At 37.2% G+C, this 16,613-nt stretch overlaps 1 protein-coding gene across 1 annotated transcript in view; it reads left to right on the plus strand.

Annotated features, from left to right (window-relative positions):
* The window catches only part of Ube2r2 (ubiquitin conjugating enzyme E2 R2), a 110,443-nt gene that overhangs the window by 56,867 nt on the left and 36,963 nt on the right, over window positions 1-16,613 (plus strand). Inside the window, exon 2 of the mRNA XM_027930883.2 lies at window positions 11,642-11,728. Within this exon, the coding sequence (XP_027786684.1) occupies window positions 11,642-11,728 (87 nt within the window). The remainder of the gene's footprint in view (window positions 1-11,641; window positions 11,729-16,613) is intronic.

Genomic DNA, 16,613 nt, shown 5'->3' on the forward strand with positions numbered 1-16,613 from the left:
TTGGTATGAGTCTGTATTGTATCATTCTGTCCTTTCCTCTAATTCCTAGTGGCTTTCCTCTCATATTTTTTATTAATGATTAGGCTACATATGGCAGATAGCTTTTTTGGGGGAAGATAGCAGGGATTGAACTCAAGGGCACTCGACCAGTGAGCCACATCTCCAGCCCTATTTTGTATTTTATTTAGAGACAGTCTCACTGAGTTGCTTAGGGCCTCGCTTTTTGATGAGGCTGGCTTTGAACTCTTGATCCTCCTGTCTCAGCCTCCCAAACTACTGGGATTACAGGCGTATGCCACCACCCCTGGCAACAGATAACTTTTTAGAAGAGTGATAATCCCATATCTTGAGAGAATAGCAAGGCATGCATTTCATACCACTGTACTCTACCTCTTTGGCTTGGTAAAAACATTACCGTCAATAACTTTTCATTTGTTCGAACCTTGAATTAATGTGTATTTAAAATCAGAATTGAGATCTGTGGTTGTATAACATCAAATTTCTATTTTTTGCCTGTTTGGCACGTCTGACACATGTATTTCTTCTTTCCTGGAGGTGGTTTGGTAAAAAAGAACATGAGTTAGCTCAGTTATTTTTCAGTAATTAGTAATGTGATACATCAAGAACTAACAGGCACTCTTCAATTTTGGGTACTGGGTGGGTACTGGGGATTGAACCTAGGGGCAGTTTACCTCTGAGCTGCATCCCCAGCCTTTTTATTTTTATTATTATTTTGAGACAGTTTCACTAAGTTGTTTAGGACCTCGTTACGTTGCTGAGGCTGGCCTGGAATTTGCAATTTTCTTCTCTCAGCCTCAGCCTACAGGTTTACAGGCCTGCACCACTCTGCTCAGCAGCCCTCTGCAGTTTTGTTTTGTTTTGTTTTCCAGAGCTGAAAACCAAACTCAGGGCTTGTGTGTGCCAATGAGCTAAATCCCTAACCCCTCTCAGCAGATTTTTTTTTTTTTTTTTTTTTTGGTGTGGGTGGTGTATAGAGATTGAACTCAGGGGCACTCAACTACTGAGCCACATCCCCAGCCCTATTTTGTATTTTTTTTTTTTTTTTTAAGGATCTATTTTCTATACCTCAGAAATTGATTTAAAAAAAAAAAAGATATTTAAGTTACGCTTTGACAGTGAACTATGGACTGATGACCACATGTGATAGCTACTCAGGAGGCTAAGGAAGACTGCAGGTACATAACCTGCCTGGGCAAGTTAGCAATATCCTGTCTCAAAGTAAAATTTAAAAAATAAAATAAAATAAAAAGTTTGGGTATATAGCTCAGTGGTAGAGTGCTTACCTAACACACACGTGGACCTGAGTTTAATCATTAGTGCCACAAAAAGCAAAAATGAAAAAAAAATTGATTCATGAAGTAAGGGGTTTAAAATCTTTTCAATTTATTGTTCTCTAAAGGACTGTCACCAGTTTTGGTAATAAAACTTTATTGCTTGTCATTTGGTATGATAAAGTCAAAGAGTTAGAGATTTCTTCTTTTTTGCTATTACTATAATCTAGAGCTTCCTTTCCTCCCCCCCTTCCTTCCTTCCTTTCTTTTTTTGGTGGGGGATGGTACCAGGGATTGAATTCAGGGGCACTTAACCACTGAGCCACATCCTAGCCTTGTATTTTATTTAGAGGCAGGGTCTCACTGAGTTGCTTAGCTGAAAAGGCTGGTAAGTAGCATATTTTTCCTTTTTGGCTTGTTCATATCCTTTGCCTGTTTACTATATAAATGGGTTAGTTTTTTTAAATATGTATATATTTTGAGTTGTAGATGAACACAATACCTTTATTTTATTTATTTATTTTTATATGGTGCTGGGTATTGAACCTAGTGCCCCACACATGCTAGGCAAGCGCTGTACCACTGAGCATCAACCCAGCTCTGATGGGTAGGTTTTTATGCTTTGATTTAGTGTGCATCTTATATAATTCTTTGTGAGGAGCTTTAAACATTTACCCCAATTTGGGTTTGCCTTTAACCATATTTATGGTATTGTTTTATTACACAGAATTGTTCAGTTTCAGTGTTATAAAATTAATTATTTCCTTTAGAGTTTTTAAGCTTTTTGTGTCATTCCTATCAAAAGTACCTGGTAGAAGTGAAGCGTGGTATTCCTGTAAACCCATCTACTCAGTAATTTCAGCTATTTGGGAAGCCAGGCAGGAGGATCACAAATTCAAGACTAACCTCAGCAATTTAGCAAGATGCTGTCTCAAAATAAAATAGAAAGGGCAGGGGATGTAGCTCAGTGCAGAACACCTCTTGGTTTTTTTGTTTGTTTTGTACCAGGAATTGAACCCAGAGGTACTTAACCACTGAGTCACATCCCCAGCCTTTTTAAATATTTTATTTAGAAACAGTGTTACACTGATTTGCTTAGGTCCTCACTAAATTGCTGAAACTGGCTTTGAACTAGTCTCCTGAGCTGCTGGGATTACAGGTGTACTGGGATTACAGGCTACCCTCTGGGTTTAATCTCCAGTACCACCCCTACAAAAAAGTTCTTACATGAAAAATTTAGAAAGAATATACTTATTTATTTTTATCTTAATATATTACTTTTTAGACTTGATACATTATCATTTTAAATTTTAGAATTATTGACATTCTCCTAGCATAGGGACAAGCTTGATTAGTAAATTACTATATGGTTTATAAGATTTAAAACGAAAATCAGTGGATCACTGCATTAACCCTTTCCTGGCCTTAACATCTCTCCCCAATTACTTTGAATCATTTCTGTCTTGTTTTGTTCCCATATTTCCAAATATCTATGACTGTTTCTCTTTTTTTGTTGTTATTTTGCCTTTTTAGTTTGCTATTAACTATTCAATTTGTACTATGAAAGATGAGAATTTCCCTCATAACACCCCATCCTATAAATACATTAATTAACCCCATATACCATTTTACATTTTCATTTACATGTAGTATTTCATTTTTGCTAGAGTTGATTAACCTTTCCACCTCACATTATTTAGTTTTCTAATGTGCTTATCGGTAATTTATATCTGAACTGTCAGAAATATAAATCTCATCTCAAAATGTTGAAAAACACAAGGTTATTGTACTTTTTAAATTTTTTTGTGGTGCTAGATATTGAACCCAGGGCCTTGTGCATGTGAGTCAAGCACTCTACCACTGAGCTGTATCCCCAGCCCCAACACAAGATTATTATTAATATATATTTGGGGGGGGGGCGCCGGCGCTGGGAAGGGGTTACCAGGGATTGAACCCAGGGGAGCATAACTGCCGCAGTCTGGCTGGGCACAATTCAGGAGCCACTTGTCAAAAGAAACGAACTTTATTTTTAGAGCCACACACGCCAAACAGCTCCTCAGGAAAAACCCTCAGAGCCCAGCTGCCACCACCGGCTTCCCACAAGCCTCTCAACCTCCCCCACTCCTCCTGCTCTTGAGGCCCTTTGGCTGGGTTGTGTGGGCGGAGCCAAAAAAGTCCTCCAATGAGCAGCTCAGTGGTCTGAAAGGGCGGGGAAACAGCCCATTGAGCATCACCGCAGAGGAGCCAATCAGCTAGAAGTTGCTGGGGCTGCTGAGAGCCAATCATCAGCTGGCAGTCTGAAAGTTTGCTGGGGCCCTTCAGCTGTGGCTCTCAACAACCACTGAGCTACATCCCCAGCCCCTTTTATTTTTTATTCTAGATAGGATCTCTCCAAGTTGCTTAGGGCCTCACTGATTGCTAAAGCTGGCCTCAAGCTTTTGATATTCCTGCCTCAACCTCCTGAGTCACTGGGATTACAGGTGTACACCAATATGCCCAGGAATTTTAAGTCGTTTATTACAATGATAAATTTTTAATCTCATCAAAACAGGAATACAGTAAGGCACATAAAAGTATATAGATGGGTGAATTTTCACAAATTTTTTGGGGCATGTATTTATGTAGTACCAAGATCATGAAAAAAAGAACATTACTAGCAATATAGAACACTTTCTTGTGCTTCTTTCCATAACTGTTGTCCCATCCACTGAAATAATCACCATCCTGATTTCTAACAGCATAGATTAGTTTTGCCTTTTTTTGAATTTCATACTAGATTTGTACAATTTTGTGTCCGGCTTATTTCTCTCAAAGTTGTAATGTGTTTTATTTGTAGTTGTGTAATTGAGGATCACTTATTCTCATTGCTATTATAATAATCTATTAAGTAACTAGTTTATTTTATCCATTCTTTTTCAGCTATCCATTTGGGTAGCTTCAAATTTGTCCTTTTGTAACTATAGTAACATAATATCAAGTTTCATCATCTTGTAGCATGTGTCAGAATTTCTTTTTTACGTTAAAATAATATTCCATTCTATGTATACCACATTTTCTTTATGCACTTATCTGTCAATGGACAGTCAGTTGCTTTACTTTTTGGTTGTTGTAGATAAGCTGCCATCAACACGAATGGGAAAATATCTCTTTTGAGGCAAGTGCTCTACTACTGAGCTACACTTTGGCCCCATCATACTCTTTTTTTTTTTTTTCATAAGCACATGCAACATATTACATTCCCACCAAGAGTGCACAAGGTTTCCAATTTCTCCATATCCTCATCAATGTTATTTTCTAGTTTTTGTTTTGTTTAGTGGTTCTGGGGATTAAGCACAGGGCCTTCTGCCTGGTAAATACATACTCTACCACTGAGCTACATCACAGCCCCTGTTTGTTATGAGTGATAGTAGCCATCATAATTGTGAAATATATCTCATTTCCCTAATGATTAGTGATGGTAAGAATCTTCATGTGCTTATTGACCATTTGTGTATTTTCTTTAAACATCTACTTATGTCCTTTTTCCATTTTGATTTTTTAAAAAATCATATTTGCTACTGTTTTAATTTTTATGTGTTCTTGTTATTAACCTCTTATTGGGTAGATGACTCACAGGTTGCCTTTTCACTGTTTATAGTTCTTTGATGCACCAAATTTTTACATTTTTATGCACTTCAGATTTTCTTTAATTAGTTTGGTTTTGGAATTTGTTTCCAAGAAGTCATTACTGAACTCAGTGTCATGAAACTCTTCCTTGTTTTTTTTCTAAGAAGTTTATAATTTTAGACCTTATATGCAGGTCTTTGATGAAGTAATTTTTGTATATGGTCTAAGATAAGGGTCCATATTCAACCTTTTGCAGGTATCACTTATTGAAAATATCGTTTTTTCCCCCCCATTAAATGGTCTTGGCATTCTTCTTGAAAAATCATTGAACCATATATATGAGGGTTTTTTCCTTGGAATTCTTTTCTATTTCAAAGATGATCCTTATCTTATGTCTGTCACTATGCTAGCTTACAGTGTTTTGATTATTGTCGCATTTCTATAAGTTTTAAAATCTGTATGAGACCTTCAATTTTGTTCTTTTCAAGATTGTTTGGCTACTTAAGTTCCCTGGAGATTCCGTTTTTAGGAATTTTAGGATGGATTTTTCTATTTCTGTACAGATCTTGGCATTTTGATAAAGATTGCATTGAATCTATAGATCACTTCAGATACTACTAACATTTAATAATAATGAATTCCAACCCATGAGCTTGAGGATGTCTTAACTTTTATTTCACTTCGGGTAGTTAGCAATAATGAATTTTAACATTAATGAATTCCATCTGGGGATGGTGTTGTTCACCTGTAATCCCAGTGGTTTGGGAGGCTGAGACAAGAGGATCACAAGTTCAAGGCCAGTCTCAGCAATTTAGTGTGGTCCTAAGCAACTTTAGTGAGATCCTGTCTCAAAAAATAAAAAGGGCTGAAGGTGTCACTCAGTGATAAAATGCCTCTGGGTTATATCATCACAAAAAAACAAAAACAAACAAAAAAACAGCCTATGAACTTGTCTTCATTTGTGTCTTTTCAAAAATTTTTCAGTATTTCATAGTTTTTAGTGTACAAATCTTTGGTTTCCTTTGTTAAGTTTATTTCTAAGTACTTTATTCTTTCTGATGTTATAAATATAATTGTCATATATGTCCGAGCCCCGGCCCCTGCCAGTATTGGGGATTGAACCCAGGGCCTCAAGCATGCTAGGCAAGCACTTTACCATTGAGCTACATCTCCAGCCTTGGGATTGTTTTCTTAAGTTTATTTTCAGATTCTTGATTAGTGTATAGAAATACGGTCGATATTTATTCATTTATTTATTTTTATATGTATACATACATACTGGGGGTTGAACCCAGGGGCACTTTACTGCTGAGCTATATCCATATCCCCAGTTCTTTTTACTTTTTATTTTGCTACAGGATTTCACTAAATTGTGTAGGCTGGCCTTGAACTAGAATTGTTTTGGCTATTGTTTTCTGTGTATGTGTGTGATGCTGGGGATTAAACACAGGAGTGTTCTTTACCACGCTATACTGAGTAATGGAGAAAATAAATCCAAGGAGTCACACTACTGTTAACATAAGTAATTTAGACCCTGAGACACAGTTCAGACTCTTTTTCAAGTAACACCTTAAATCTTTGACTAATCTGCAAACTTGAAAGTGCTAGTAACACCAAAATAATATCTGTACCATTACTACTATCTATGTCCTCCCTAAAATGTTCAGATCACTTCTAGAATGAGGTTTAAAAAACAAAAAATCACCAAAGGCTCCAGATACCCATTACAAATTAAATGCCTTAAAATTTGTATCTACTAGGTGCCAAGAGATCATTGTGAAAGAAATGCCTATTGCTGGCTGAGATGTTCAGGGAAGGTTTACAATGAAGGATGATGCTTTAGTTAAACTGAGAAGGTAGAAAGACACCATACAAAGGGAAAGGAATGTATAAAAAAAACACATGTAAGCAAAGACAGGAAAAGTAGTAACAAATGCAAGATGTATTTTGAGGCATGTAGGAAGTATTATCAATGAGACTTAGGAAATATAATCAAGGACAAATTGGGATGTGCTGCAGTCTGGCTGGGCACAAATAACTGAGCCACTTTGGTAATGCACACCTGTAATTCCAGCTACTCTAGAGGCTGAGGCAGGAGGATAGCAATTTGAGGTTAGTCTTGGCAACCTAGTGCGAGAGCCTGTCTCAAAATAAAAAAGAAAGGGGCTGGGAACATAGCTCAGTGGTAGAGTGTCCCTGGGTATATCCTCAGTATGGGGATATTATGAGAAGCCAAGTCCATGTCACTTTTTAACAAAATCTTGATGACCTCTGATGTGCAATATTAAAGTAATTTTATTATCCCATTAACTATTCTGATATGAGGTTTGAACAGTAACAATAATACCTGTATGAATAATGAAATTTATCCCAATTAAAACATACTTTAAATAGCCCTTTTATATACTTTCATGTGAACTTTATAGTTACTTTGCTGAGTTCCATCATATTTATTTACTTGGATAGTAGAGGTACTTAGTGCATAAATATGATTTTGGTAATGGAAAGCATCCTAATACTTTTTTTTTAAAGTAATTGTGCAGGGGATGGGGTTATGGCTCAGCGGTAGAGCTCTAACCTTTCACATGCAAAGGCCTGGATTCAATCCTCAGCACCACATAAAAATAAATAAATACACAATTACTATTTTTTTATAATTTTATTGTATCAGTCAACTTTTTTTTAATATTTATTTTTTAGTTTTCGGTGGACACAACATCTTTATTTTTATTTTTATGTGGTGCTGAGGATCGAACCCAGCACCCTGCGCATGCCAGGTGAGCGCGCTACCGCTTAAGCCACATCCTCAGCCCAAATTCAGCTTTTTCTCTTTCGCCCTTCCTTCCTTCCTTCCTTCCTTCCTTCCTTCCTTCCTTCCTTCCTTCCTTCCTTCCTTCCTTCCTTCCTTCCTTCCTTCCTTCCTTCCTTCCTTCCTTCCTTCCTTCCTTCCTTCCTTCCTTCCTTCCTTCCTTCCTTCCTTCCTTCCTTCCTTCCTTCCTTCCTTCCTTCCTTCCTTCCTTCCTTCCTTCCTTCCTTCCTTCCTTCCTTCCTTCCTTCCTTCCTTCCTTCCTTCCTTCCTTCCTTCCTTCCTTCCTTCCTTCCTTCCTTCCTTCCTTCCTTCCTTCCTTCCTTCCTTCCTTCCTTCCTTCCTTCCTTCCTTCCTTCCTTCCTTCCCTCTCTTTCTACGTTTAAAACTTTCCATAACCAGGGGGATGGTGACACTCCCCTGTAATCCCAGCGGCCCTGTAGGCTGAGGCAGGAGGATCATGAGTTCAAAGCCATCCTCAGTACAAGCAAACCACTAAGCAACTCAGTGAGACCCTGTCTTTAAATAAAATATAAAATAGGGCTGGGGATGTGGCTCAGTGGTTGAGTGTCCCTGAGTTCCAATCCTGGTACGAACACCCCCCACCCCACCCTCCAAAAAATAATAATTCCAATATGAAAGTAGAGGGCTGGAGTTGTGCTTGGTGGCAGACTGCTTGCCTAGCATGTGTGAGGCACTGGATTTGATTCTGAACACTGCATATAAATAAATAAAACAAAGGTCTGTTGACAACTTTAAAAAAATTTAAAAAAGAAAAAGTAGAAATTGGAGTATATTCAACTGTTATGTACCTGTCACACAGTTTCCATAACAAACTCCTGGCAAATCTTGTTTTTATCCATACCCTGTACACCCAAAGCTTCACATTATTTCAGATATTCTGTCATTTCATTTATGAATATTTTAGAATGCTTATTTATTTATTTGTTTGTTTGTTTATTGCTGGAGATTGAACCCAGGGGCACTTAATCACTGAGGCACATCTCTTCTATATTTTATTTAGAGACAGGGCCTATCTAAGTTGCTTAGGGCCTTGTTAAGTTGCCAAAGCTCTTCTCCAACTTGTGATCCCCCTGGCTAGTTTTTGAAAACTAACTGTAATACAATTAGCTAAAAAAATCAATTCCTTAGTCTCCAGTCAGTGCTTTAATTTCTTTTGCTCTCATTAAATTTGTAATCTATTCAAGTCATATTTTGATTATTACTAGGATTGGGAATGAATGAGAACAAGAGTTCTGATTAAGCTTGAAGATTTTCTCCCTTTACTTTTGGAAAATATTTTAGTAAACAATCTTTTAAAATTTGTATCCTTATGATAACTTTCCTTGTTTGTTGTTGTTTCTCTGGTATTGGGGATTGAACCCATGGGCACTTAAGGCACTTAACCATTGAGCCACATGCCTATTCTTTTTATGTTTTATTGTGAGACAGGTCATATTAAGTTACTTAGGATCTCACTGAGTTGCTGAGGCTGACCTGGAACTTGCAATCCTCCTGCCTCAACCTCCCAAATAGTTGCGATTATAGCATGTGCCATCTTGCCCCTTATGATAACTTTCTAGTCATTGTTTTTTCACTGTTTCATACAAAAAGGAAATTGAAGTCTAGAGATTTAAGTGATTTGCCAAAGGTAGAGGACTAGAAAAGAATACCAGGGCCAGAACTCAGGGGTACAGAATCCAGTGTCATCATTTTTCTTCTTCTTGCTTCTCTTCCCCCTCCCTCCATTGAAATGTTATGACACTTAATGCTTTCCTTCAATCCTTTAAAATGTTTAATGTAGTCTTTCAAAGTCTTTGTTCAGTAAATTCAGCATTGGGTCCTTTGCTTTATACTGATTATTTTTTCCTTGTTTATGAATTACGGGTTTTTTTTAATGACTTGTAATACTTTAAAAAATATTTTTTTTCAGTTGTTGATAGACCTTTATTTTATTTACTTGTATGCGGTGCTGAGATTGAACTAGTGCCTCAAACATGCCAGGCAAGTGCACTAGTGCTGAGCCCCAGCCTCAACCTGTAATACTCTTTTATTGGATATTTAAATAATATAATTTGACAGTTGTAGAAATTAGATTGTTTCCTTCCTCAGGTTTGTTTTTGTTACTGTTGAAATTGCTTGTTTAGTGACTTTATTTTAGACTAATTTTATAATACCTCTATTTTTTCTTATAGCCAGTGAATTCTTTATTCTGTCAGCTAGTGATTATACAGGGATTTCCTTAATTTGCTGGAATCAGTGGATTACCTGGGCTTTGTGAAGAGGCTGTCTCTGTGTTGGAGCATACCTTTTAACATACAGCCAAACTGTTGCAGACTCTACCTTAGCTTTCACTTCCTACTTGCGCATAAGTCATAGATGTGAGCTTGGGGCCTTCCCAAGTTGTTCCTGAGCATATAGAGCCTTAGGAATGTACCTATAAACATTGGCATGGTCTTCTAGATCTGTAGAAACTTGTCAGAGCTTTACAAATGATATGTACTCCAACTTTTTCTTTCTTTCTTTTTTCTTTTAAGATACCTTTCTTTTTTTTAATATTTATTTTTTAGTTGTAGTTGGGCACAATATCTTTATTTATTTTATGTGGTGCTGAGGATCGAACCCAGGACCTCTGCTGTGCTAGGGGAGCAGTCTACCGCTCAGCCACAACCCCAGCCCCCAATTATTTCTTTTTCCTTAGTGTGTTTTGTTGTCCTCCCACCCCCAACTCAGGCAGCTTTAAAGTTAAATAATCACGTGCCTCCAGGGAAAATGTTTCTTTATTGGCCAAGTTTCAAGTCAGATCTAGATTATCAGTAGCTGTGTCTAATAATAACAGTTCCCTGGGGATAGTAGAGTTTAAGGAACTTCCAGGCCATACTGTTTTCTTCTATGCCTGTTAGATTTGAATATGAATTTTTTGTTTTTTGTTTTTTTTGGGGGGCGGGGCACTCAGGGATTGAACTCAGGGGCACTTGACCACTGAGCCACAGTCCTAGCGCTATTTTGTAGTTTCTTTAGAGAAACTAAAGTTGCTTAGCACCTTGCCATTGCTGAGGCTGGCTTTGAACTCAAGATCCTCCTGTCTCAGCCTCTTGAGCCACTGGGATTACAAATGGGTACCACCACACCCTGTGAGGTATTTGGTTTAAGGCTGCTGCAGAGCTATAGTATTGAACTAGGCAGAATTAAACTTAGAAAGCTTGTTGTTCTTATTGTGCCTTAGACATTTTCATTGAATATATACTCCCTGAATTGCTACAAGCTTTTGGTTGTCTTCTAGAATTCTGAAAACTTGATTCTTACAATTTTGGGCAATTTTCTCATTTCTTTTATACAAGAGAGAATTTTCATGGGTCATTTTTACAGAATTCCCTGCTATTTTAAATGAGAATCTTTCCACGGACATTCGCTATGATAGTATTTATGATAGCCGAAGAGTAAGAAAACAGTCTAATGCCCCCAAATCAGAAAATATTTTTAAAAAATGATTCATCTAGAGGGAATAATATGTTAATACTAACAATTTATGACATGAAAGGATACTTATGAGATACAGGTAATAAAAAGCAGAGTACAAAAATAGGGTATGTTCACATATTTAAAGATGAATTTTATAAGGAAATGAACATGTATAAACCTAAAATAAATATTTTTTAAAAAAATCTTTCTCTTTCTCTCCCTCTCTCAACTCTCTCTTTTTTTAAAAAAAGAATTATAATAGCTGTAAATGGCTATGAACTTTGATTTAACATAGTCATTTATAAATATTTGAAGGCATGGCACTGGGGATAACATAGTATAAATGAGTTGTTTTATTCTTAGGTTTGTATTCTATAGAAAGAAGCTTTGATTCTGTGTGGTGTAATTGGGTAAATTATTAGGCAGATGAATAACTTGTCTCATTTATTAGCATTTATTTTTTTTTCCTTTACAGGCACATATTAAATTTCCTATTGACTACCCATATTCACCACCTACCTTCAGATTCTTGACCAAAATGTGGCACCCCAACATTTATGAGGTAAGAGATGTCCATCATATATTTCTCTGCATATTTATTTCCCATATTAATACTTTTAAAATAGCCTCTTGGGCTGGGGTTGTAGCTTAGTGGTAGAGCATGTACTTAGCATGCTTGAGGCCCTTGGTTCAATTCTTAGCAATGCATGCGCGCGCGTGCGCACGCGCGCGCACACACACACACACACACACACACTGTATATCTCTGTATGTCGTGATGGTAGTGCTGGTAGCTACAGAGAAGTGTTCATGATTTTTCACTTTTAGTTAGGAGTCTCTGATTTGATTATTTTAAAATTTAGGGTAGTTTTGTAATAGCCCGTGTATATTCAAGTTAAGATTGAGGCTTAAAATCTTCCCAGCTGATTGCTAAAGATTATTATGCACATGTGTTAACATTTGCATTTTTAAAATTTAATAGATAAAGTAATACAAATTTATTTGTGTACTTATCCTCTAACTTTACAGCAAGGGTCACCTGTTGCTATGTCAGAGATTCAGCTTTTTGGGGGGATTTATCCTACTACATTTGGACTGGCCTCCTTTCAGGAGTTGCTGCTGAGCATTTGAGAGCCTCTTTTGGAATAAATCCAAGGTGAGGTTATTCTGTTGGACAAGTCAACATGCCTGCAGGAAGCACTTCTAGTTTTGTTGATTGAAACATACCTAGCTTTGGGCTAATTCATGAGGATGTTAGAATAATGCATTAGCACTTTTGAGCAGATTTATTATTTTCTACAGTCTGCTTTTTCTGTAAGATATCTTCAGTTTTCTTTGCTTTTTCACACAGGACAAACTAGTGCTGAAAGGTAATATGTAGTTTTCTTGCCAGAAATTAGCTCCCATAATATTGTTTCTTCTTTTTTAGTACTTAGCATAATCATAATTCAGTGATTCTGCTGTCCTGTGTAACAAAGTTATTCTGTTGTAGGGAAGGGTCTGTAGAAATAACTCATTGTTTCATGAATTTAAATTGAATTCAATATTCACAGAAGTATTCTGGTAGTTATCTTACTCTATTTGGGCTGCTACAACAAAGTATCTTAGACTGAGGAATTTACAACCAACAGAAATTTATTGTTCACAGTGCTTGAAACCTAGGAAGTCCAAGATCAAGCCATCAACAGATTTGGTGTCTTGTGAAGCTCTTGCAACTATAGTAACAATAACAAAACCTACACAGTATAGATAGGTTTAAGGTAGCAAGGGAAAAGTGCGGACCAGCCTTTTGTCTTGCTATCAAGAACAAAACCTTAAAGTCATATACTAATTTATTCCTATTACAGTTATCTAATTCTGAAACCTCTCTTAAAAAAGACATAAAACAAGAAAAAGGACTCAAAGTTCTAAAGAAGGTGTAGTTGTTAATTAAATTCCTTTTAGTCTTTCACAACTTAAGCTATTGACTTCTCTCAAGAGTTAGCATTAGATGGTGATATTTAAAAATACGTTTTGCCTGGCACAGTAGTGTATGCCTGTAATCTCAGTGACTCAGGAACCTGAGGCAGGAAGATTGCAAGTTTGAAGCCAGCCTCAGCACCTTAGCCAAGACCCTATTTCAAAATAAAAAATAAAAAGCTAGGGATATAACTCAGTGGTAAAGCAGCCATGAGTTCAATTCCCAGTACCAAATTTTAAAAATATGTATGTATAGAATATAATATTCATAATAATTTTTTTTCCTATAAAGTACATGCATTTCCATACCTTTTTTTTTTTTTTTAATGGGATTTAAATCCTGGGCACCTTATCACTGAGCTGTATCCCAGCCCTTTTGATTTTTTTACATTTGGAGACAGTCCTGCTAAAGTGCCTAGAGCCTCACTAAGTTTTTGAGGCTGGCCTTGAACATCCTCCATCCTCCTATCTCAGCCTTCTGAGGGCTTGGGATTATAGGTATGCACCATCATGCTTGGCCAATTTTTTTTTTAAAAAAAGAGAGTGAGAGAGAGAGAGAATTTTTTTAATATTTATTTTTTAGTTTTCGGTGGACACAATATCTTTGTTTGTATGTGGTGCTGAGGATCGAACCTGGGCCGCACGCATGCCAGGCAAGTGCGCTACCGCTTGAGCCACATCCCCAGCCCCTAATTTTTGTTTTTAATGAAGCAATAGATCATAGTTAGAAATAAAATTTGAAGCTGGATATAGTGGCACACGCCTATAATCCCAGCTATTTGGGAGGCTGAGGCAGGATTCAAGGCCAGCCTCAGTAATTTAATAGAGACTTTGTCACTTAAATTTCAACAGGGCTGGTGTAGGTACTCAGTGGTAGAGCCCCTTGGGTTCAATCCTTTACCAAAGAAAAATTTTATATATAGTCAAAAGCATCATAAGAGACTGTAATCACACGATTGGCTGTACTCTGGGAAATGATATTAGAAATATATTTTTTGAGCCAGTGTCAATATTCTACAAATCTGGGATTAATGGTTCTTGGCCAAAGGTATGCTCTTGAGTTGCTTTCTTCTTACCCATAATATTATCTCCCATGATATAAACAATGGACCTTGATATCAAATTGCTAGTCACCAAATTACATACTGCAAGGATATTTATATCTGAGGAGGGAGGGTGAAACAATTGTCAACAACAAAACAAATACAAAAGCACAATCCACCTCAAATTCTAAAATATATGAATTGATGAAGTAGTTTTTGGCAAATTAACAAACATTTAAAAATGAATATTATAAAGATTGTAATCAATAGAAAATAGATCAATTGTTACATTAAGTTTTTTTTTGGTGTGTGTATGTGTGATGCTGGGGATTGAACTCACAGCTTTTGTGTATGTGAGGCAAGCACTCTGAGAACTGACCTATATCCCCAGCCCTACATCTAGTTTTAAAAATCAGGAACTTTGGTTATAATTTATTAAACACTTCAGTTCAAAAAATTGTAAATACTACTCTTTGAATGAATTTAATTATTTAAAAATTTCCTGTATCATTACTGTGTCTTTGAAATTTATGATTAATCAAGGGAAAAAAAGAAAGGAAAGAATTTAATATGAATTTTCTATATGACTATATTGCACAATCCATTCTTCTCTGCTTTGCAGTATGTTAAGTGAGTTTTTAAAAGTAATAGTTTGCTGTTACATATTATTGTGAGTTCAAAAGTGGATGATCAGTGGGTCCCATTTGCTTCACAAACCGTATTAAAATCACGTATTCACATACATTTCACTGAAAACCTCACAGATAAGGGAACTCAAAGTCTCATAGCTCATTGTATTAAAAAAAATTTTTTAATAGTGGACTTTATTTTTCAGAGCAGTTTTTGGTTCAGTGCAAAACAGTGAAAGTATACAAAAGTATTTAATATTTAATGATCCTTTTAGTACTAGGGTGTATAAAACAGTATAGAGCTTTCCTTTAAAAATATAAAGATCTACATATTTTGGAAGTACTGTACAAATCATTTCTCCTGTATGATGCTTATAAATAAATGTCACTAACATAGTCACAAAATAAAGCTTATAATAAGATATTGTACCTCAGACTACCTGGTAATCCATATGAAAATATTTTGCTATTTTAGATTAGCCTTTAATTCTGGGAGAATGACTCTTGATTCTTTTTTTTTTTTAAAGAGAGAGGTGAAAGAGAGAGAGAGAATTTTTGATATTTATTTTTTAGTTTCCGGCAGACACAACATCTTTGTTTGTATGTGGTGCTGAGGATCGAACCCAGGCGGCACACATGCCAGGCGAGCGCGCTACCGCTTGAGCCACGTCCCCAGCCTGACTCTTGATTCTTTACCCAGTTGACTCTAATACTAATCTCTATAGCCCCCCACACTGTAAGGGTATACTAATTTGACTATTCCAGTAGCATCCAGTGTGTGCGTGTGTGTGTGTATGTGTGTGTCTGTGTCTTTTAATATATTTATATATTTATACACAACACACACATATATACTTTTTAGTTGCAAATGGACACAATACCTTTATTGTATTTATTTATTTATTTTTATTTGGTGCTTGCCGCAGTCTGGCTGGGCACAATCAGGAGCCACTTGTCAAAAGAAACTAACTTTATTTTTAGAACTACACATGCCAAACAAAACAGCCTCTCAGGAAAAACCCTCAGAGCCTCAACTGCAACCACCGGCTTTCCACAAGCCTCTCTCTCTCACACAAGCTTCTCTCCACCTCCCACAATCCTCCTGCTCTTGAGGCCGACTGGCTGGGTCACGTGGGCGGGGCCAAAAAAGTCCCCCAATGAGCAGCTCCGTGGTCTGAAAGGGCAGGGAAACAGCCCAATGAGCATCACCGCAGAGGAGCCAATCAGCTAGATGTTGCTGGGGCCGCTGTGAGCCAATCATCAGCCGGCAGCTGGAAGTTTGCTGGGGCCCCTTCGGCTGTGGCTCTCAACATCTCCCCCTCTCTGTTTAAACAACAAGCATGTGGCTTAGGGACCGTGCCTGCCTTAGGTTGTCCAATAGTACATATGGTCCTTAGGTTGGTACCATTGCAATTGGATCTTACCCGTCATTGACTACCGGTCCAGTATACAGCCACACCTGTGGAGAGGTCTTTGTACCAGCGGGGGTTGAGGTTCTTTGCCTCACCTCTGTTGGCCCCCAAATTTTAGCTGGACAATCATAACAAGCAGAAGGGAGGAAGATACACCAAGCCAATTGACGGCTCCTTTTGGAAAAATTGTACCACCGATGACATCATCAGCAAAAATACCCCAACACTACCACAAGTCGCTGCACCAACAGATAGTTCACAATGCATACAGGTGAGTTCACAATGTGTCCAGGCAAGTTCTGCAAGCAGTTCAGTGATGGCTATTGTAGAAGCTGTAGATTGGTTTTATCTTTGACTTCACCAGCACTGGGATGAAGATAGGAATTCTGGCAATAATGGCTAAA

This window comes from Marmota flaviventris, chromosome 13, assembly GCF_047511675.1.
Source record: "Marmota flaviventris isolate mMarFla1 chromosome 13, mMarFla1.hap1, whole genome shotgun sequence".
NCBI lineage: Eukaryota > Metazoa > Chordata > Mammalia > Rodentia > Sciuridae > Marmota > Marmota flaviventris.